Here is a 24,414-nt window from a genome sequence, read left to right on the forward strand (position 1 = left end):
CAGAGATGGACAGGAAAGTCTTATATTAGGTTGGAGTTTAGACTTAAATGACTCTTAGATCACTTCATATACTAAGATTGCAAAATTCTAGGATAAAATACAATTAATTGAATTAATATATAACTACTTTATAATTACACTGTGAAGTTTTGGCCCTGGAGTCAAATTGGGTTTGAATTCCTGCTCTGCCACTTAACCACTGAGATGACTTGGGCACATGATTTAATTTCTTTCAGCTTTAGTCTCCTCATTTGTAAGACAGACATACTAACACTTAGTTCATTGTGAGGAATGAATGGGATTATAGACAGCAAACAGAGCTAGCAAATAGAACTCAATAAATATTAGCTCTACCGATATGTAGGGAGGTGGTGAAAGAAACTGTCGAAGGAGAGAGTATACAGTAAGAGAAGAGGTCTGAGGGCAGAGCTATGGAGAACATTTTGCTGGTGTGCTGGGTTGCACAGTATTCCCCAAAATTCTTGTCCACTGGAAATTTTAAAATGTGATCTTACTTGGAATTAGAGTCTTTGTGGACATAATCAAGTTAAAATGAGATCATACTGGGTTAGGATTAGGGCCCTAATGTAATGACTTGTATTCTTCTAAGAGAGAAACTTTGACACAGAGATACACAAAAGGAAAATGTGAAAACACAGGGAAGAGAACATCATGCGAAGACACAGAGACAGGGAAGAAGACGAGGTGATGTAAGAGACAGAGATTGGAATGATGCACCTACAAACCAAGGAAGACCAAGGATTGCCAGCAACCAGCAGAAGCTAGAAAGAGGCAAGGAAGTATCCTTCCCTAGAGCCTTCACAGAGAGCATGACCTAGCTGACAGCTTAATCTCAAACTTCTAGCCTCCACAACTATGAGAGGATACGTTTCCCTTGCTTTAAGCTACTTAGTTTGTGGTACTTCGGTGTGGCATCCCTAGGAAATTAATCCAGCTGGTGAGCAGTCACAGAAAACACAGGATGGATAATAATAACACTTTATAGTTTCAAAATATAATGTCGATTGATCCTCATAAATACCTTGAGAAGGAGCAGTTTACAGATAAGAAAATGGATGATCAAAAGTATTAGAGACTTGACAGAAGGTGGCAGAAACAGAATTTGAATCCCAGAGTAAGATCCTGTTTAAACACTCCCACCCTATTAAGCAAAATGCTTCATCCTTTCCCACTCTTTTTGAAGTTTCCTTCCCCATCACAACCTCAACTTCATATTCTTACCTCCAGCAACTCACTTTCAGGAAGACTACTGATCAGTGAATTCTACTAGTATCACATTGTCCAAGCTTATGCATTATACAGCCTTAAGTCTTATTATAGAAAGAATTTATCTTTCGTAGGGATGTTTAGACATCTACAGTAGGTAAGCAAGACCCACTGGGGAAAAACAGGTCACTCCTCTACCTATAGTCCTAGAGACAAGGCAGCAACCTACCCCACTGACGCCAGTCTTCACAGCCAATTTCAGCAGAAAGAAAAAAAGGTGTGAAATGACAAAGTTGTAAACACTCCATATTATAGAATTCTTATTGTGTATTCACACTGGCACAGAAAGATAGCTTACTAACTTTTCCTGGGTTTCACAGCTACTCCGTTTTAGAATAAACAAGAACCCGTGGTTCAACGTTCCTTCCATTAAACCACCTTGATTTTTCCTCCATAGATTTGCAGATGCTACTTTAACTGCTTTTTTAAGATTAAAATTAACTTTCAGCACAATGACTATCATATAAAGATGTGTATGTATTATTCTCTAAGCCATCAGTAGTACAGGCTTTGAAATCTTAGAGTCTTGGGATCCAATCCTGGCTTTGCTGTGGGGACACTGGGAACATTACTTCAGTTCGAACAGGTAAGAGACTAATACCTACTCTTGGTGTGAAGGAAAAGCTGGGTTGGTCTAACAAGATAACTCACAAGTCTAGGAATGTGGAGAGGCTGGGCTGGGCTGGCAGGATAACTCACAAATCTAAGTATTGGAATACTGATCTGAGTTCTGCTGGACTGACTTGTAAATCTAAGTTAATTAGTGTTGGTTTGCTGTTTATGTTTTTTTGCTAGCCAGCTGGATTTTCAAAGATACATATCTGGCTTTGGAATGTTGGTTTGCTGCCTCCCCACCTCCACTTTTGTGATGATATTGCTGCTAAAGCTGTTCCATGCCTATTGGCCGAATACCCCAAGCTTGTACTTTACCCTATAAAACCTCATGTGCATGTCTTGGAGGTGCTCAGAGCTTTGGAGCAGAAGCCCCTCTGAGCCCGCCGGCGTAATACATCTGAGTACTCCAACCCTCCGAGTGGTGCTTGTTTCTTGACTGGCCTGTCGTTTCCGTAACATTGGTATTTCTTGAGAAGAATTAATGATAGGCAAAACACCTGGCACAGAGAATTGTGCCCCGAGACCGCACAGATCAAAGCTTTTTGGGTTGTCCTTTCTCTCAGCAGCCATAGCGTGGAGCACTCTCGGAAAACCTGACCACAGAAATAAGCCGAAGGACCTCAGCCCCGAGAGCCACTTGAGGGCGTGTCCAGGGGAAGGTCCCCAGCGTTGGCTCCGCCCCAACACGGGGTGCCCTGCGCGCCTAATCGCCTCGGCTCTCTGAGTTCCCACATTCTGATCAGCAGCCGCCCGCGCCTCTTCCTCCCTAATCCCCCTTCCTCCCTAGTCCCCCAGACAGGGGTGCCTGCCAGGATTCGAGACCCACACGGAATGAGGCACAGCCTGGGACAGCCCGAGCCTGGCGCGCCGCGACCACACAAGGCCCCCGCCGTCGCCGCGGCTCGAGCGCCGTCGCTCTGGCCCCGCCCCCCGAGAGCCGAGATCTTTTGGCCGCCGAGTCCGCGCCCTCCTTCTTACCGGCGTATTTACTACCATGCCGCTGTACGAAGGCCTGGGGAGCGGCGGGGAGAAAACGGCGGTCGTGATAGACCTGGGAGAGGCTTTTACCAAGTGAGTGGCCGCAGCGCTGGCTGCGGTCGTCCCGTGGGGGAGGGCGGGTAGCTGAGCCCCAGGCCCAGCCCGGGCCCTCATCGCAGGCTCTAGGAGCGGCTTTTTACGTCTCCTTTTCTTCCCTCGGGATCGCCGCAAATAACGACCCTTGTTACTTCCACGGTGGGCGATGCGAATCCCGAGGATCCGGTGGGCGGTCTGGTTCTGATTCCTGGAGAGGCCCAGGAGGCTTCAGGAGAATTGCCTTTGTTGCCGCCCCGGGTCATCACCCGAAACTGAACGGACCCTTCGGGGTCATCCATGCAGGGGATGACAGCGAACCGAGACCCCGCTTACCCTAGGCTTGTCTGCTGAGGAAGGGGCGGCCGAACTGTAATACTTGATGACAACCTTCATTATTAAATTTTAGTGAACAGAGCTTCTGTTGGTGCTGGAAGTTCAAATATGTGTAAGACAGGTCTATTGCTTTCAAAGAGTAGGAAATCGATTGAGGGAGACTGAACGCATGAAGAAGTGAAACCCTATAAATAAAAGACTCCAGAGGTCTTTTGCTGCACCACCCTCCCCCCACCTCCAACTCTTCGATTAGGAAATTTAACATGTTTTAAAAGGCAACTTGTAAACACTGGAGTAGTGGCTCTCAACTTTTCAGATGGCAAAAATCCCTTTGACGACCGAATGAAAGCCACAAATGAAATGAAAGCCACACAAACCTTAAAATACCTGCACACGATTTCGAAGGCTGGTGAATCAGCACAGTGGTTTTTGGACTCCAGGTTGAGAGCCCTTGTACTGAGTTCAAGAAGGAGAGTGACAGAATTGCATCTTACATGTCTGAAACGGAAACATTTGAAAATTTGCTATGTATTTCTGAACAGTGCTGAACACATAGTATGTATTTAATAACTATTTGTTGAGTAAGTAGTCAGAAGAGCCTGTTTAAGAATTGGACTTCAGGTGATCGAGAATTGGATAAAACATAGTCCTTGGTTCCTGACATCCTCTTACTGTTCTATGCATGATCCTCCCATATTTATATTTTCCTATTTATTTTTAAAGGTTTATTTTAATAGCATCGTAGAATTACCTTGAAGCTGACACCCAAAGGTAATTACTTGAATATGCTGAGGAAATGAGAAGTGGAAGGTTACTATATAGGAGAATGATTATTGACAAAGACAACAGGAGGGTGATAAGGTGAATTTATGCAGCCAACCGGTGGGTTGCATCCTGGGGAATTTAAGGAGCACTGGTACAAGTAAACATGGAGATGTGACTAATAGAAGATGGAGAGAGCTATTTGGGAATAGGAGGAGATCAGTACTGAAAACCAGGAAGACAAGAAGAGAGAATGTTAAGAATAAACTTGTGGAATCTATTTGCTAAATGTGAAATCTATTTCCTCAACCAACCTTTTTCATATTATATTGTGATAATGCTCTGCTTTTGCAAATTGTGTTTGCATGTCATTAGTTATACCAAACTGTTTTTGAGGCACAAGGTAATGGGCTTCCCCTCCCATATAGGTATCATATCAGTGAGGCCTCAGAAAGTATTTAAGGCAATCCGTCATGGAATGTTTTGATTAAAACAATGAAATTAAGTCTCCCAGTGTGGGGGGAAAAAAAGAATAAACTTACATTGTAGTCCTTTTTAGCAACTCTTCAGCAAAGTTTTATTTTACATGAAACGGAATTGGAAATGCTTAAATACTCAAGAGAGGAGAATAGTTTTAAAAAACGGTGAAATATTATGCAATTTAAAAAATGATAGAATGAAGACTTAATAATATGGGCAGAAGCTTATTGTATGAGTTCATGATGTATGAAAAGTGTGATTATAATTATGTCAAATATGCATAGTTTAAAAAATAGACCAAAAGAAACACAACAATGTGAAACTAATAATATTAGAATGATGGAATTATGAGTAACATGAATTATAGGAATGAAGTCACATAATGGAATATAGATCCAGGGTTGTAGAGATGTGCTACCTAAAATTTAAGTAAAATTAAAAACTGAAGAAAAAAAAAAAGTAAAGGCTACCCTAAAATAATTCATTGATTTTACTGTCATTAATTTGAAACTAGTTTATTTTTTACCTTTATACACAATTATGAATAGACGGTATTAACTTTTCCTAAGGTTTTTTTGTCCCTTTGAACGCATCAGGGATGTTTCTAGATGTTTTTGTGACCACTGCTTAGAAACATACAGAAAAAGTTGTTCTATGAAAAATATACAGAAAGAATGTTATAGTAAGTTGAATGTTTCAATTTTCTATTTATTTGCAGGTGTGGATTTGCAGGAGAAACTGGTCCAAGGTGCATAATTCCTAGTGTGATAAAAAAAGCTGGCATGCCTAAGGTATTTTTTTTTAACAAATTAGCAAAATAAATGCCATAATGTAAAATATTTTAAAATGTGACTTTAAGTAAGATTGATTAGAACAGAACGAAATGTATAGCTTACGATCATAGTCCAAGAAAACTTTTTTGAATCTTTGTTCAGGTTTAATTTTGCATACCAGAAAATTTACCTGTTTTAGGTGTACAATTCAGTGATTTTTAGTAAATATATCTAGTTGTGCAACCATCACCATAGTCCAGTTTTATAACTTTTTTTTATCACAGTAAGATCTCTAATGCCTGTTTGTTAATCCCATGTCCCACCCTCAGCCCACCACTGATGTTCTTTCTGTCTCTGTAAATTTGCCTTTTCTATACAATTTATATAAATGGAATTATGTAATTTTAAGAAAAAGCTTTTAACCTTAGTATAGTAATTGCATAAGCCTTGTAATGTAATTATAGAATCACTTTATTCTTACCCTGTTTAAAGTATAAGCCAGGTCATCATTTCTTTATCTGTAATTCAGAAGACCTGTGAAAAACAAATTTTTTTAAAGAAAAGTTTCTTGCCAGAGCTCATTTGGCAGATTAGGAATTGTAGAACAATAGAAAGAATATTTTTGCATGCCACAAAATTCACCTGTTAAAATCAAATATAGATTTTTCTATCATAACTTACTATTTGCATTCCTGAAAAACCTCTTTTAGATCACAAACAAAAAAAGATTTTTGGGAAAAATAGGGTTGGAGCAGACCATATAAAACCATTTGAACTTTGTAATCCGAGCAGTAGCAAAAACAAAAATTAATACCTTAGGGAAAAAAAAATTGAAATAGTTTTGAGGTGTGACTAACTGGCTGGAGGCTCTCTTGGGGACATTTAAAATCAAATGAAATAATTGAAACCATTGCTTAGTGGTTACTGCGACAGTGCAGAGAAAAGTGAGCTCTGAGTCCCTTGGGCTATTGTTAAGGTGGGACCAGGAGGATATGCAGCCTGATAAAGAGTCTTGTATGGGTCCACTCTGGTACTGGAGCCCTTGGTACACAAGATCATTTAAACTTTTTAAAAATAGGTCTGAGAGAATGCCTATTTTGGCCACTGAGTTGATAATGGTTATAACTCACTATCATAATTTCAGCTCCTTTCGCCTAATATGAACTCTACAACCTTCGTATAATAAGGACGTCATTCCCTTATTTAACAAATATGAGCATACTTCGTTTCATAAAAGCACATGTTGGAGCAGAGTACAGTGAATGAAACTCTTTTGATGTATTAGTGTTGACGTGGCACCCATAGTTCATTAGCGTTTGCATATACTGTTTCAGTGCTAATGCTGCATGTTTTCATTTTTGCTACACATACTTACGAGCTATGTACTTGGTGCCTGACACTGTATCAATTGAAGGAGGATATATTATAAGCAAGCCAGAAATAGTTCTTGCCCTGTGGAGCTTGCAGTCTAATGGGAAAGTAGACATTTTACGAGTAATTAAGTGGGGTGATACTACAAAAGGGAAGGTGTCAGTGCTTTGGGAGTGACTAACACGGACTGAACCAAGTCTGCTTCTTGAGGAAGCCTTTGATGCTTTTTAATCGATGCTGATTTTTATCAGTGCTGCCAAATGATGTCAGATGGAAGAAAAATGTGATGAGCACAGCTCTTTACTTACTATGGATACACCTTTATCCCCATAAACCAAAACATTTCATCATCTTGGACATACCAGTTCTTGAAGATTTCTAATTTAAGTGATTAATTTATTTTTAATGTTTGCATCTACTCTCAATTCAAATTGCTTTTGATTGACTACCAGAAAATCCATTAGTAATTAAAGCATGTTTTAATTTGAGATTATTTTATTATTATAAATTAATAAATCATTTTAATTTTTTATAGCCTATCAAAGTTGTACAATATAATATCAATACAGAAGAATTATATTCCTACCTCAAGGAATTCATCCACATCCTGTATTTCAGGTAAAATGCAATTGTGTTTTTCTCGCCAGCTTTTCCTAATGCCCATCATTAGGTTGTATTTGGTTGTATTATTTCTAATGACAAAAAAAAAAAGGTTAACGGCCATTGCCATTTTAACTTTCTTATTTTCAGTCTTTTCAAAAATATATTTGAAGACTAGAAAACTGGCAAGCATAAGAAAATACTGAAAACAAATCAAATGTCCATTAATAAAGGGAATTGGATAATTTAATTATTGTACATCCATATAAGAAAACAATACATTGTCATTTAAGAAGATTTCTTTATCTGTATGTACTGATACAGAAAGATGTCTTAGATACTATGATTATTTATTTAGTTAGTTATTTTGATATTTTGATAATTTAAAAAACACAAGTTGTAGAACAACATCCATGGAATGAGTATTTCTGTTAAAATGTATGCGTATATATACACAATAACGAAGATATACAAACTACTCTAAGTGGTAGTTTCTGGATAGCAGAAATGTAAGATATTTTTATATTTTCCAAGTTATAAACTTCTATAATTGGAGTCTTGTGAGCGTACACTACTTTTGTAGCCTAAAAAAAGAAAATATCTTTTTAATGGCTCAAGTTAGTATTCATGATAGGCTGTAGTTTTTGTTTTCTGAGATAATTGAGTTAATAGATATAAATTTCCTGACACAGTGCATGGCACATGGTAAGAGGTCAAAAACATTGTCTCTCTGTGGTATATGCATACACAGCAGAATACTACTCAGCCATAAAAACAAAATTTTGCCCCTTGCAGCAACGTGGATGGACTTAGAGCGGGTTATGCTAACTGAAGTAAGCCAGACAGAGAAAGACAAATACTGTATGATATGGCTTATAATTGGAATCTAAAAAATGCAACAAACTACCAAATATGAAAAAAGAAGCAGACTCAGATACAGAGAACAAACGAGGTTACCAGTGGGTGAGGGGAGGCAATATAGGGGTTGGGGCATGAGAGGCACAAACGGTTGGGTGTAAAATAGGCTCAAGGATGTTTTAACTATCTTTTCTGAATAAAGATGTCATTTTGTCATAAAATTTCTTAAGCGAAGGTGGTATGATTTCTCTAATCTTATTAACAAGTTGCATTATGTACCAATATAAGTACAAACTTTTATTTACTTTTAAAAACAAAACCATCACTTTTCAGGCATCTGTTGGTGAATCCCAGAGACCGCAGAGTTGTGGTTATTGAGTCGGTATTGTGTCCTTCCCATTTCAGAGAGACACTTGCTCGTGTTCTTTTCAAGTATTTTGAGGTACCTGTTTTGTTGATTTTTGTGGTTCTTCAGTTTAATTTAACTACTATATTGTAATGTTTTAAAAATGTAGTTCATAATATAAACTGCATGAATAAAGTCAAGAATCTCTCCAAAAGAGAGAGAACTGAATTAATAAAAGTGCTTCATAATGTCATTTCAGAGTGAAACAACTTAGAGAATTTAAAGAGTGTTTTTATTTATTGTAGTATATTTCGATTATTGTGTATATTCAAATAAATCAACAAACTAGTTCTTAATTAAGTGCCATAAAATGGTTGAATAGGTACTGTAATATAACTATGAATTTTTTCAAATATATTTGAAATGTAAGAGAATACCTTCAACTACTAACATTCATTCTGGTTTTATTGTTGCTATTGTTGTTTTGGATTTGTTATTTTCTAGGTTCCATCTGTCCTGCTTGCTCCAAGTCATCTAATGGCTCTTCTTACACTTGGGATAAACTCTGCCATGGTCCTGGATTGTGGATATAGGGAAAGCCTGGTGTTACCTGTATCTTTTCTGTGAACCAGCTAATTTGGCAGTTTTTACTCTACTTTAAAATAATTAGGCTTATTACAGATTGTTTTTATTGCATCAAACTATTTTGGGTTATCATGTACAAATGTGAAATATGTGGAAAAAATTCATAGGATTGTGAGACTTAAATTTATTTTTTGTAGAAATTGTTATATGACTTGGTCCCAGTGTATACTCCAGAGATCAGACCTTGTGACTATTATGTTCAGTTTTTAAGAGGAACATCAGCTAATTAGGATGTGTTAAAGAAGTTGACTAGGATAGTCAAGTTCTAAGAAGAGATCATGTGAAGAATAATTAGGAGAAACTGAAATGAGAAAGTTAAACCAAGAAAAATTAAAACTTATTTGGGACATGAAATCTGCCTTCAGATAGCTGAAGGGCTCATTGTGGAAAAGTAAATACATATTTTTTCTATCTCCTAAGGCTGTCATGGATACAGAATGACATAGGGTTTATGAGTTTGGGTTTTGGAATCAAATACACACATACATGTAAATCTCAGCTATGCTTCTCGCTAGTTGTATGATATTGGTCAAATAGCTTAATCTCTTTTGGCCTCATTTCCTCATTTATAAAATGGGATTAAATTCCACTTCATAGGGACATTGTGTGACTTGAGTGAGTCATGTAATGTATGTAAAGTATGGCACATAGCAACTTGCTCAGTTTTTATATTTGCTATTGGGAAGAACTCTCTAGTAATTTAAACTGTCCCCAAATGAAATTACTGACCATAAACTGGTACATTCCTTGTCATTAGAAGAGTTTAAGCAGAGTATAGGTCAGTGTCTCTTAGAAATGTTATAGTGGACATTTGCTGCATTTGAAAAGGAGGTTAAAGTACATAAATGCATGACTTGCAGTTTTTGAGATCTGCATGTGACTTTATTAGAAATACTCATGGGAAGAAAATCAAGAATCATTAGCTCCTAAGGAACTAAGTTAGGCAATAATTTTTTAAATATAAAGTATTTTGTGTATAAGTCTCATAACAACCCTGCAACATAGGTATTATTCTCCTCATTATGTAAATAAGATTGTTGAAAGTTGAGATAGGTAGTTGACCCAAGATCATAGAAGCATACGCCTATATATAAACCTGTCTTTGTCTCCAAAGCCAATGCTCTTACCAATATACTTTTTTCCTTTTCATAAATATTGTACTTAAAAAACATCAGCAAAAAATATGTGAAGTAATGTAGCAAACTCACAGTACAATATTGTCCACTATCCTGTTATCTCTAATAAAAACATAGTGTGAGACATACACGTAATTTAAAATTTTTCTAGGCACTACAGTTTTGAAAGTACAAATGAAAGAGTTGAAATTAGTAGTATATTTTATTTAGCCCAATATATTTAAGATATTATCATTTCAATATATAATCAACAAACAATTAGGGATGTTTTACAGGGTTTTTTATATTATCTAAATTTGCTATATAGTTTATTCTTACAGTGCATCTCAATTCAGATCAGCCACATTTCAAGTGCACAGTAGCCACATGTGGACAGTGGCTACTTTATTGGACAGCCTAGCTCTAACTAATGAATTCTCTGTGTGTGTATGTTTAACTGTTTTCGTTGGAGAAGAATATCAAAAAAGACTGATTTTTCTGTAACTCTTTTAAAAATGAGAAATAAAACTTTGGCATCCAAGCTGATTTAGAACAGTAGTGCAGAGGTGAGGGAAATATTGAGGAAAACACATTTTATCTCCTAAAATAGTAATATCCTTGACTACCTTGTAGATATATGAAGGAATCCCAGTACTAAATTGTTGGGGAGCACTCCCCCTTGGAGGAAAAGCCCTTCACAAGTAAGTTTCTTGGCATTTAGCACATTTGCCTCACTTATGCCCCAAAAACAGATGCTAATTTTTTGACAGTGATCAATAGAGGGTTGTAATATGGAAATTCAATGTTATTTACTGCATTCCTCATTAGCCTTGAGTTATATTCATCTTTTGAGGGTAAAACTACTTTTATTTAAAGTATCATGATCTGTTATGAAGCAAAAGTATTAAATAAGAAAAGCGTATCAGTTGTAAGATTTTAATTCCAGTAACTTTCTTTCTATCTTCAGAGAGTTGGAAACTCAACTGTTGGAACAATGTACTGTTGACACCAGTGCTGCTAAAGAACAGAGCCTTCCCTCTGTGATGGGTAAACTCATTTTAAACTTTTTAACAGTGGTTTTGCATTCCTTTTTCAATGTTCAGCTCATTTTTTTTTTGTGCTCTGTTGCATAGTTATTCTCTTCCCCACATCACTCTAATGTCATGGCTTCAATTATAAAGTCATCATTGAGCTATTAATCACCAAATCCAATAGGTGAATTTTAATTGTTGTTTTTAGAACTTCTGACATTGTGGATTATCATATACTCTTGATATTGTCTCTTTCCTTGGCTTTCAGGACTCACCTTTATGGTGTTCTCTGGTATCCTCTAATTTCTCCAAGTATTCCTTCTTAGTTTCCTCTGCTCTTACTTTCTTTGCTGTTACTCTTCTAGGAATTTGTTTTTTGTTCCTTTTTCTTCCTACTGGCTTTCTAAACGTGATCTCTTCTGTTCCCATAACTTCAGCTATATATCTATGCTGTTGATGCTCAAGTGTATCACTGGGCCTGACCGTTTTTCTAAACTTCTTATATCCAGCTGATTATTAGATATAAACTAGGCATGCCTCTAGGCACCTCAAACTTAAGACTTCCAAAAGTAAACATTATCTCCTCCCCTAGATTTGTTTCAACAAATCATTAGAGAGGGGAGGGTATAGCTCAGTGGTAGAGTGCATGCTTAGCATGCATAATGTCCTGGGTTCAATCACCAGTACCTCCTCTAAAAATAAACAAACCTAATTACCTCCCCACCACCACCAAAACAAAATAATTAAAAAAAAATCATTGTTAGATAAAGATAACATCTTCCTTACATTCTATTTTAGAAAATGGGAGTTATCAATCTTTCAGTTCTCCCTTAGAAATCTCTTTTTCATCTCTTTTTTTCTGTCATCCACAACATCTGTTTTTTTCTATCATCTGAAAAAAAAAGACATTTGAAACTAGTCCCTCATTGCTTCTTGCTTGCGTTATTATAGGAGCCTACTCTTTGGACTGATCCAGTCTAATTCACATTGTTGCCAAGAATAACTTTCAGAAAACAAATCTGATTACATTGCTCTTTTGCTTGAGAATTTTTGCTGACCCCCACAGGTTAAAATTCAAATTATCTGTTTGATATGCATGTTTCTTCACAATCCGGCTTTACTCTACCTCTTAGCTTTGACTACTAAACTCAGCCCTTTGCACCTTACTTCAGCTACAGTAAGTTTCATACGGTGTTCTAGGCCGTAGTCCTTGCACTGTAGTTCTTCCACAGTCCTCTGCCTTCATTTATACTATTTCTTTACCTGGGATGTTTTTCTTTACCTGTTTAGGCTTTTGATCCCTCTATATGACTGAGCCGGAATGTCATCTTAATTGTGAAGCCTTCCTCATTTTCCCTAAGCAGAATAAATTGCTTCCTTCTCTGTTACACCCTCAGCAGTATTTATTATAGCACATATGACATAGTCTCATTTGTCTGTTAACTTACTTGTTTCCTTCGTTAGCCTTTGGAAATCCCTGTCTTATTTATTTCTCAATCTGTAGCGCCTAGTATAGCACCTAGTATAGTCTGAATAAATGTTGCAAAGAGAAAGGCGGGTTTTTTAGGACATTTATCCTTGCATATAGTGTTTTTCTGTGGTTCTTTAAGTAGTTAAGATAATAGCATTCTTCATTGTAGATGAGATTGCTATTTTTCTATTCCAGATAAACTTTGTTACCTTTTTAGGTATCATGATGACAGTTTATAAAAGATATCCAAAGATAATTAGTTTAGTGTAGCATCCCAACATTTTTTTTTTCTTTCTTCTTTTTGAGGGAGAGGGAGAGAGAGAGGAGAGATTAGGTTAGAATATAGAAAAGTAAACTAAGAGGGAGAATGGGGAAATCCAAGGTTGCTGTGGCCACCACGCAAAGTACTAACCACAGTCCGAGTCATGGACCAAAAAATGTTACCCCAAAAGGTAAAGACCTCAGTTCTTGTCATACATGAAAGATAAGTCTACAGTTGGAAGACAGTGCATTGTGTAGTGAAGAATTTTAAAAGATTTATTTAGAAAAGGAAAAATACACCTCCAAGAACAGGAGGTGGGCCGATCCAAGGGAGGAAAAGCCCAAGGCAGTTTTAATAAAGGTCTTCTTTAAAACTGACCCTGACATTTCCTTAAAATTCTGAACTGTATGTTCTTGAACACCCTTTCTTTAACCAACCATTTTGCACTCTGATTCTAGTCTTTCCCTCTCATATGCCCCCAGATCTGAGTCTGCGATAGTTAGCGTTGCAGTCCTACTAGTTGAGGAATTAAATCATACCACTGTTCGCTGAAGGATCTGTTTAGGAGAATCAGAAATGCAGATACACGTAAAGTATCTCTTGTCAAGGTTCCTTAGCAAAGATTAGATACAGGTCTTACATATACTTAGGTGTCCTGAAGTGAACTCTGAATGAGCCTCTTTCAATTAGTATTTAGAACCTAAGTTCAAAAAGGAATGAGTATACCAACTTATGAAGACTACCCTAAGTACATTGATTTGAAAAGTGCACAATTTAAATGTAAATTATATACAAAATATTATACTTCTTGTTCTCCTAAATTAACTGAAATTTAAATATGATTTTTCAAAGTCAGAGCCATTGGCATTCCTCTTGTTTCTTCTCCTCGTTTGCAGAGTTTAAATGGGCTGTGATCATTCACTAAGATTGAGAAGCCCTTTCCCAAAACAGCATCTACTCCTAGCTAAAATAAGCCCTTTATTTTCAAGCTTGCTTTCCATGTTGCCTAAAGAAAACTGCTTTCAGATTACCAAATGTCTTTGGCACATGTAGGAATTTATTTGAATATTCCTAGAGAGTATAGCAGATGTGAAATGTTATGGTTTTTAGCACTTATTCTTAAACTGTAGGTTCTTATAATCTAGTTACATTTCTCTCATCTGTTTGTAGCCAGACTTAAAGCCAGTTTTGGAAATCTTTATCCTCCTGTGAGATAAAGTTTAACATTTAACGACAGGAGTCTTCAAACTTTTTGATTACAGACTGGCCCTATCAGTAAAAAAAATGTTGAGTATGTACCTTCACTACATATTTATATTTATATTTATTTATGAACTATATATGTATCATTATTACTGTGTTATGAAACACCATAGGAAGAATTTGAAAAAGGCAGTATAGTAAATGTAAAATAATAATTCTAAAGTCATATTTACTAATGGTATAATTTTTTGCTCCCTCACAAAAAAGCAATGTGACTAAATACTGTTTATTATTTTGTAAAGGTTATAGCCTTAGATTTTGAAGGTGTAGTTTTTACGTTTATTTTAATTCTTAGTTTCAGTGGCTGTCATAACTTAAAGATATAGCTGACAAGATGTGTAGATCCAGATGGAAGAAGTACCTGATTACCCTTATTATATCATGATTCCTTTAGTAGCTATAAATTTCTGTCTTCCTTGATGTAAATAATCTGTTCTTGTAATATTTTTACATACTTAACAGTGAGTTAAAAATTCCAAGTTTAGAAGATTTTAAATTTGGATTAAATTTAAAATTTTGTTTCTGAGTCTGACTCAGAAAACTAGATTTGTTGACAACAAAATCACGTAACAATGGTAAAATATCCAAACATCCATTTTCCAAAGTCTTCCTGTAGTGTATAGGTTTCTTTGAATAGATAAATGTCACCTTCACCGTGAAGGAAAAAATTAAGTCTGTGTGTGATCCTTTTTACAAATATGTATTATGTTGGCGTGTCACTGACGGTCATTTATTATCACAGGAAAGATAAGCAAACTTGAAACTTCACTTTTTGTAAAAGAAAAGTAGATAGCTCATGTTTGAGCCCTACATTTCTTCCAAGTACTTGAGCATAAGATAACCAACAAATCTTTTTACAGTAGAAAAGATTTTCTTGGTCAATTTCTATCCAATGCTAGTTATTCTACTATATTTTTAAGGTCTTGTTTTTATCAAATTTATGAGTATGTGACATTCTGTAGCACTTTGTACACATCTGGCTTCAGCGTCTGTACTTTGGCTTGGCTTTGAATGATGAAGTTTTTTCCCTAAAAGGAAAGTTGATTTTTCTGTTTGGCTCCTAAAAAATCATAGTATTTTTTTTTTAACTTTGCTGAAATGAAAAATGGAAATGTGGATGCAATTTAACAGACTGTTTCTGCTTATTATTAAAGTTCTGTAAGTTCTAAATAAAACTTGTTTTAGGTTCAATTCCAGAAGGTGTCTTAGAGGACATTAAAGGTAAGCTAAGTTCCCATTTTTGCTCCCTTCATCATTAAGTATTCATATGGAGGGCATGTGTTTCTAAGTATTTACACAGATATAAAATATATTAAATCCATAATGTAATACCCTAAAAATATTTAACACATAAGCTGTGGAATAATGAAAGTAAATATTTTTGTTTTTCTTCAGATTTATGGAAGCTTTTGGCATTATTTATGATGTATTATTGAGGAAACTACTCAAATGATAGAATATACAGTGTTAGCAGGGAATTAGCAGTTTTCACAGTGTGAATTAGCAGTTAAATTGCTTATGAAAGCCACTGATTTTAAGTTGTTAAGCATTTTTTTAACTCTAGTTTTTAAAATACCTTTTATAAATACATTTTTATAAAGTCATTTTCCTGACTTGAGAAATCCTACTGTTGAGGAAAGAATATTAGATGCACTTTAATAAGATATGTTACTTCTCTGTTAGAGTGTATTTTTATGATAATGTTTAAATTGAGTTTTCTGGTATTTTGCTGCACTAAAAGGAAAAGCAGTTAAAATGTAATATTCTTCAGTACTCAGAGTGCCAAGTAAAATTAATATTCTAGAATATTTAATAGAGAATTAGACAATAATGGATTTTAGAGTTAAATGGGACCTGGAGATAATCTGGTACACTGGGTCCCTGAAATATTAAATTATTTGTTCAGTGTCACACAATAGGTAGGGTTAGAGCGAAGGCTGCAAAATGGATCTTGTTCATTATATTGCTTAGTTATGTGGTATAATTGCCTAAAATTTCTTTGGTTATTATAAAATTTCAGTCATTTGCACATGCTTATTGCAGTAGCTCAAATAATACAGAAATATCTCAAATGAAATGAACAGTTGCCCTTCCCTTCTTCCACTCCTATCCCCTATGATATAATAGTTGTTAACTCTTTGGAATGTGTCTTCCCATATAGCTTTCAGCTTGTGAAAAGATGTTTAACTTTCCTATTGGTCAGGGAAACATCTCAGATTGACAAAATTGTAAAGATAGACATTCAGTATTCCTGAGATTATGGGAAACTTAATATATTGCTATTAATAAGAATTTAAAACTAACCTTTTTGGAAAGCATTCTGGCATATTTGTAAAAACTGAAAGTGCATCACATCTAAGAGGGGATGTTGGGTAAAATTTGGTGACTTCATAATTAGGAATACCATATAGGTATTAAAAAGGAGGAGCTAGATGTATTGATTTGGGAGGATGTCCATAGTATATTACGGGGAAAAAACTTGTGCTGAATAATATGTACAATGGGAACCCACTTCTATTAAAAGCGAGTATGCAATACATACACACACTCTCACACACTCATATCAGTTAATCATGTAGTTTAATTACCTAAATTTTTTCAATTATTTAAAAATCCTTAAGTGTAATTTATCTGTTTTTGGATGTTTAATTCAGTGAATTTGGTTTCTTTTAAGAAGGGCACCTCCCTATGCTAAGTATATAAGTCTTAAGTGTTTACCTTGCTTAGATAGTTATGAGGACTTAAAGTATAAAATACATAAGTAACTTGAGCACCTACGTTATTGTCTAGCATATTAATATATTGTAGATCTTTTTTATTGAAGTATAGTTGATTTACAATGTTTCAGGTATACAGCAGAGTGATCTGTTTTATATGTATATATACACATGTATATTCTTTTTCAGATTCTTTTCCATTATAGGTTAAGATATTGAATATAGTTTCCTGTGCTATATTGTAGATTCTCAACAAATATATAAGTTTATGTTAACATGTTTTGCAAGTAAGCAACCAAAGCATTAGATCTCTTGTGTTCAACATCAGTTTTGTCTCTGCTTGAAAAAATGTTTAATTCCTGCCTATTTCTGAAAATAATTTGAAGGTGCTTATTGTAAAAGGTGCTTTGCAACAGAAATAATCTTTAAAAGGATAAATATTCAAAGTAAAAAATAAAAAGTGATAACGTGTGCCAAGAGGGAGAAAATAATCATGCCAAAAAACCCTAAACAGAGGAGTGTTATTGCAACTAAGACCAAAATGTGGTTTTATGTTCTAACCAATCAAGATTTTTTAAAAAGAATCAGATAGATATATAATGTCAATCTGGTTCAAAAAAACGTGCTGTTCAGTTAGAAGAGGTACATTTTCATGATGCTAAAATTCATGTTTATTGTGGTACTCTTTACACAAGGAATACCAAAAAACATACTCATTTTCTCAAAGGTTTTTTTTTTAATGTGGCTTTATGGAAGACAAACAATGCAGCATATCTTATGATTCCTCAGTGAATGAAAAGGTATTTTATTTGTGAATAAATTATCATAAGCTAACTAAAGACAGTTTATAAAATCTGAGGGAACAGATGATTAACATGTCCACTTGAATAGAATTGTTTTAACTCAAACAACTCAATTACAAACCATAACAATGTCTCTTTTTCTTTAAGCGCGCACTTGCTTTGTTAGTGATCTGAAGCGTGGACTAAAAATTCAAGGAGCGAAATTTAATATTGATGGGAATACTGAGGTAAGTTAAAAATAAATATATAATTTTTTTTCGGAGTTTATGACTACATACTTATGCTTATGATTGTTATATTTCAGCGCCCCTCACCACCCCCAAATGTTGACTACCCATTAGATGGAGAGAAGATTTTACATGTCCTTGGATCAATCAGGTTAGACTTTAATTTTTATGAGCAAAATAATGTACTGAAATAAATTTTTGGCCTTTAAAAATATTTGTATAAAACTTTAATATTGCTGATTTAATAATTATGTGTTTTCCATTAAGCCTCATCATTCATGATTAGTTTTATTATTCAACTTTTTAATATTTTAAAACTTTAAAATAATGCATTTTTCTGTCCTTCAATGTAATTCAAATTAATTTAAGTAATGAAACTAACCATTCTTTGAGGCAGAGAATAAAGTGTGATACCTTAAAACAGGATTCATCAAACTTTTGTAAAGGACCAAATGGTAAAATACCTTAGCCTTTGGGGCCATATGGTCTCTGTTGCAGCTACTCAGCTCTACAGTTGGAATGCAAAGTCAGCCATGGGCAATATGTAAATACGTGAGCATGGCTGTGTTCCAATAAAACTTTATTTGCAAAAAACAGATAGTAGGCTAGATTTGGCTTGTAGGCCATAGTTTACTGACTCCTGCAAAAAATTGTCTTGTTAAAAAGAATACATTCTTCCAAATATACTAAATTTTTAGGACAAGTTAACTACTAAAGTTCACCTTTTTATTATTCATTATTTGGTCTGATGATACAATATAAGTTTCAAGGACTAATGTTATATCAGTAACAATGTAATTTTTATTTATACCCAAGCTATATAAAATTTATACTATAAAAATTTCATTGTAAAATACTAGATCGGAAATACACAGAAAAGAAATATAATGTAAATGTAGAAGATCCTGTTAGATTTTGAGATAATGAATATAAAGGTTGAGATACTAAAAGGATAAATATAAATATACAGATGTTAAAGTAGATTGGGAAAACAGAAAAGTGAGAATGTAACACTTTCTGGTAGTAACTTTTTATCATTTTACCTCTTAAGTTGTATTCATTAATTTACTATTTAAAATTTTCTTCTGATTGTTTAGTGGAGCCCAGAATACAAGAAGAAAATCTGTTTAAGAAAATTCAACTGATATGGAGCTTTTTGCCTACATAACAGTAGGAAAATACACTGGAAATAAAAAACCACTGTGTCTCACATTCCATACCAATTTAATATACAATTGTTTGCTAACATGTTTTTCCTACCAAAAAATCCAGTTCCATTGAAATTTTCTAACTAGATACAGTCCAGACCAGTAATTTATTTGCCAGACTTTTTTCCAAGACCTTTTCTTTGATAAGTCTGCTTCTAGATTTCCATTAAATTTACATAAAATAGTAATTATTTATAATTTCTAGGTTTTTTTTTTTTTAAGTATGGTGAGAACTTAAAGTTATTTGTGAAAAAGTCTTGGTACAGAATCCTCCTAGACTTTTACAGTTGTATTACCTATATTAAAAAGATTTTTAAAATTATTTTTCTTTCTAAATCATTCAACATAGTTCACATAGAAAAAAACAACTTATTTTCCACCCTTTTATTTCTTTGGTTAAGTAATAATTGTAAAATTATGTTATTTCAATATCAAATCAACTGACAAAGATTTGGAAAAAGAAAACATGCTTTGTAAGCATTCATGTCAACTGGTAGAAGCAAAAGTGTGCAGGCATAGCAGCAAGTTACTGACTAGCTGTGTGTTCACATACTGTAGGCCTCAGTACACTGTACTAATGAAATGGACAGTTAGCAAATAGGTTGAGTCTCAGGAAGAGAATTTTGTTTTGAAAAAGATTCAAAAAAAACTTTAAAGTAGTATGCATAGTTTGATCCCAATTAAAAAAATAATGTATGTATATGTATAGTTTTGTATTGCATTGATTAGGATTTAGTTTGGTTTCCTTTTAAACAAACCTGAAAATAGTGACATCAACAAGATGGAATTTGTCTATCATTCAATAGAAGTTCAGAGGTAGATAGTCTAAGGATGGTATGGCAGCTGCCATCAAAGACCAAAACTTCTTTCTGTCTGTAATCTTTGGGGTATAGTCCTTGTCCTTGGGGTCCAGGGTGGTTGCTGGATTAGCTACTACATCTATGTTTCAAGCAAGTAGTCCAGGGAGGGAAAGAAAAAAAGACTTCCTCTCCTTTTAAAGAAGACTTTCTAGAAGTCCCACATACTACTTTTGCCTCCCGTCTCACTGTCTGGTACTTAGCTACATCTAGTTTCAAGGGACGCTGGTAAATAGTGTTTCAACTGGTGAGGGGCATTGTATCTAGATTAAAAATAGAGTTTTATCTTTTTTTATTTTCAAATAGTTATAGATTCACAGGAAGTTGCAAAGATAATGTAGAGATGCCCCATGTACTCTCTATTTCTCTCAATGGATATATCTTACATATAGTACAATATCAAAGCCAGTAAATTGGCATTGGTGTAATATGTATGTATTGCTCTGTGTAATTTTATCATATGTAGATTTTCTTAATTACCACCACCACAATCAAGATACAGAATTATTTCATCACGACAGAGATTTTCTTTGTGCTATCAAAAATAGGGTTCTTTTAATTTGAGAACGAATAGGAAAATGAATACTTTATTAGGCAACTAACAGTCTTTGCCATGTACTTTTAAAAACAAAGAAATACTTTGAACTGGGTAGGGGAGGGTCTTGTTTGTTTTTAAATCTCTTGTACCACTGCTGATCTGCCTGTTGAATCCTACTGACTTACAGAATTCCGCTCCTTTTCTGTTATTAGGTTTAAGGTGGTATAACTGGAAAAAATATATGTAAATCTATACATAATAATAGTTATAGCTAATACTTAGGGAGTACCTTCTGTGTGCCAGGCGCTGTTCTATTAACTCATTGAGTCTTCATTGCCACACCTGTGAGGCAAGTGCTGCTATTCTCGTCGTTTACAAATGTGAACACTTTGGGTTTTAATCATTATTCTGTATTAACATAGTACTGGGACTTAAAAATATGTTGGTAGGACTAATGATGTATACTGTATTATATTATGTGATATTAACAAAGCACTCTGTTTTTAATCTCATTAGAGACTCAGTTGTGGAAATTCTTTTTGAACAAGATAATGAAGAGAAATCAGTTGCCACTTTAATATTGGATTCCCTTATGCAGGTATTTTTATTTTGTGAAAGGTTTCAATTTATGACTATAGCCCTTTAGAGAAAATTTACAAATCATCTATATTTTTAATTTTAGCCATTGGTTACATTTTTTTTTAGCTTTTATGTTACGTTTTATAATTATTGAGTTTTGGCACTGAGATATGGTATCCACAACATTTCAAACCCAGGAGTAATACATTCAGTGGACATAACCATGCGTTCTTTTTCCATAACAATGATACCAGATTTTTATTTTATACCTAGTATGGCTTATAGTTTCTTCAAATACAGGTTTGCATAGTATTGAATTTTAAATTCCACAGAATTCCAAAATATGTCTCTTTTGTTTAATGACTATGGAATTACAGAACTCTGTGTAAAGTACTATCACTTTGGAAGATATTATCTACCTCTACAGCTCTACTGGGGGACTTTTATGAAAAACATAACATCAGTAAAGGACTTTAACATTCCTGATTCTTAGAACTGACATGGAAACATATTTTTTCTAAGAATGTTATCTTCCCACTCAACAACTGGCTCTGGATATAATACTGTAAAGATAGTACCTTAGAAAAATTAGGTTTCCAAGTATTTTTCTTACTAAAAAAGAAATGAAAAGTTATTTATTCTCATATTCTTGGCTCAATTCAGTCATTCTACCCTGAAAATGAGAATACTCCCATATTACTACTATATGCCCTGTGGGATTTAAAATTCTACACTATCAGATTTTAAAATCTTTAAAGTTCCATATAAGTGTATGGTAATATTATTATTACAGTGATTTATTTGCCACATGAAAAATTCCCTTGTTAAAGAAACCTTGCTGTGGCCCTTCTTGTAATAAAATCATCACCTATTTAATTTGTAATATATAATCTGTATATTTTCTTAAATTCAGTCAAGCATTATTTATACAGTTGAGGTTAATTTTTTTTTTATTTGTCTTTAATAGTGCCCAATAGACACCAGGAAGCAACTAGCAGAGAATTTGGTAGTCATAGGTGGTACATCTATGTTACCAGGATTTCTCCACAGACTACTTGCAGAGATAAGGTATTTGGTAGAAAAACCAAAATATAAAAAAATACTTGGTACCAAGACATTCCGAATTCATACTCCACCTGCAAAGGCTAATTGTGTAGCCTGGTTGGGAGGTAAGTATTTAGTTTTTTAAAAAATAATGATTATATAGTAATTGGTTCCTGAATGACATTACTAATAAATGTATTAGAATAGATGATTCATTGTTCAAAATTGCCTACTTAATAAACTAATAGAATTATTAAATAATTTTCTTTGAACATTGACTTTCCCTTAAATTATTAAGTTTTGAAATTATATAACTATTTCTCTTGACTTTTGTACTTTGATTTTTTTTAAACTTCTGTATCCAATTAGTCATCCTAAATAGCAATAGTGATAGCTGTGCATTTATTCCAGTTTTTCTACCATTGCTCAAAACATTCGTTTTAATTCCTTCCAAAGCTACTTTGTGAGCCTTATATGAAAATTGATCTCTTATTTTATAAGTACACTTTATTTTGTGACTGAGTTCATTGAATGTTTTAGGAAATGATAGTTTTATTGAAATAGGGAAATAACCTAATAAAGAGACTACTGTGAAGAGAAAACAATCATGGATGTGTATATTTGTGTAAGTTCTGATACATGTTTTATGATGCAGTTACAGTTAATGGGTATCAGGATCATTCAGAGAGAAAAATCAAGTCTTTCCTGAAAAGTAGCATTTGCTCAAAATGGTATTTTCATCTAGGACAGGTGGATTTAGTTACAAAGTTATTTTTTTGAGACTGCCTTGTGTGTCTTCATTAGGTCTTCAGCATAGACTCTAGGATAGTATGATTGGCGTGTTGGGTTTTGCACTTCTGTTTTGTTTATTGGCATATAATCTTAGAGTTGTGGCAAGAAAACTAAGGGTGTTATTTATTGCATTTACACAGAGTTGAAAATACTTTCTACCCTACTCTACCTCACCTGCATCTAAACACAGTAATACTTATTTTCACTGTAATCTAGCCCATTTAAGTTATTTTCAACCCAAGAGTTATGGCTTACTCTATTATTCAAAATGGAGAATATAGAACAACTTTATTTTGAAGAGTGAATATGCATTACAGAATTTTACCTGTTCTCTCTTTTTGTATAATGCAGTGGATGTATGTGTACATAAAATTTTCCAGTAAGTTTTCATCTCGGCTGAAAAAATATTTTTACCACACAGGTGCTATTTTTGGAGCACTGCAAGACATACTTGGGAGCCGTTCAGTCTCAAAGGAATGTTATAACCAGGCAGGCCGTATACCTGATTGGTGTTCTCTTAATAACCCACCTTTGGAAATAATGTTTGATGTCGGGAAAGCTCAGCCACCTCTGATGAAGAGAGCATTTTCCACTGAGAAATGAAAGTTTGATTGGAATTCAGCTTTGCTTCATTTCAAATATCTAATCAGTTACAAGCAAACTGTACAAAGTATGTGCGATGCTGTTAGAGATGACTAGTAGAAGTGAAAGCTTTTCTGTAATTATTCTTCACATTAATATTTAATTATTTTGACTCTGATTTCTCTTGTGTAGTAGTAGAATGGTAGCTGATGCTTATGAAATTAGTTGTATTTATGTCAATAAAATATAGTAAAGCTGTTTAATTTTGAAAGTTTTTTACATAGTTCATTTTTCAAAAAGAATAAAAACGTTGTCCCTCCACAATTCACATAATCTGTCCTGAGCTTTGGAGACTTCATTAATTTCATTATTTTCAGCAATTATTTCATTTAAATAATAATGTTACTATTTCCAGTTATTTCAAATATTAACATGAGTCTATTTCTTAAAACCCTTTTGCTTTGATATTTATGTGTCCATGTTATAGTAATGCCATTTTTCCAGAAATATATTTGACTTTTTGGACTGAGAATATTGGGTAACATAGTTAAGCATTTGGTAAGCAAAATATGGAAATGTTCACTTTTAAACTTTATTTTATTAATTTCTAAGAGAAAAAGATAATTCATTTTTATGCAAAGATACTTCATTTTATGCATTTTTATGCAACTACTTTATAAATGTATTCATAACGTCTTTAATCTCTTTTGTGCTTTTTATCTTCTTAAGACAGGGGATCTTTGAAATATGTGATTAGTCATTACTTAATTTTTATTTTTGT

The 24,414-nt window shown here is 34.2% G+C and overlaps 1 protein-coding gene across 3 annotated transcripts; it reads left to right on the forward strand.

The window, feature by feature from the left end:
* The first annotated feature begins 2,787 nt into the window (after positions 1-2,787).
* On the forward strand, positions 2,788-23,896 carry ACTR10 (actin related protein 10). Of its 3 annotated transcripts, XM_064485984.1 has the most exons (14): positions 2,813-2,973; positions 4,033-4,080; positions 5,270-5,342; positions 7,231-7,313; positions 8,487-8,595; positions 9,004-9,111; positions 10,893-10,960; positions 11,227-11,306; positions 15,472-15,507; positions 17,954-18,033; positions 18,111-18,184; positions 21,153-21,234; positions 22,183-22,384; positions 23,473-23,896. In XM_064485984.1, the coding sequence occupies exons 3-14, from the start codon at positions 5,334-5,336 to the stop codon at positions 23,652-23,654; spliced, it is 1,113 nt and encodes a 370-aa protein (XP_064342054.1). In that variant the 5' UTR covers positions 2,813-2,973; positions 4,033-4,080; positions 5,270-5,333; the 3' UTR covers positions 23,655-23,896. The 3 variants fall into 3 exon arrangements, with proteins under 3 accessions (XP_010975001.1, XP_010975002.1, XP_064342054.1); XM_010976699.3 differs by lacking the exon at positions 4,033-4,080 and having other exon boundaries at positions 2,788-2,973; XM_010976700.3 differs by lacking the exons at positions 4,033-4,080; positions 15,472-15,507 and having other exon boundaries at positions 2,809-2,973.
* The last annotated feature ends 518 nt before the right edge of the window (positions 23,897-24,414 follow it).

The sequence above is a fragment of the Camelus dromedarius genome, chromosome 5 (genome assembly GCF_036321535.1).
Source record: "Camelus dromedarius isolate mCamDro1 chromosome 5, mCamDro1.pat, whole genome shotgun sequence".
NCBI lineage: Eukaryota > Metazoa > Chordata > Mammalia > Artiodactyla > Camelidae > Camelus > Camelus dromedarius.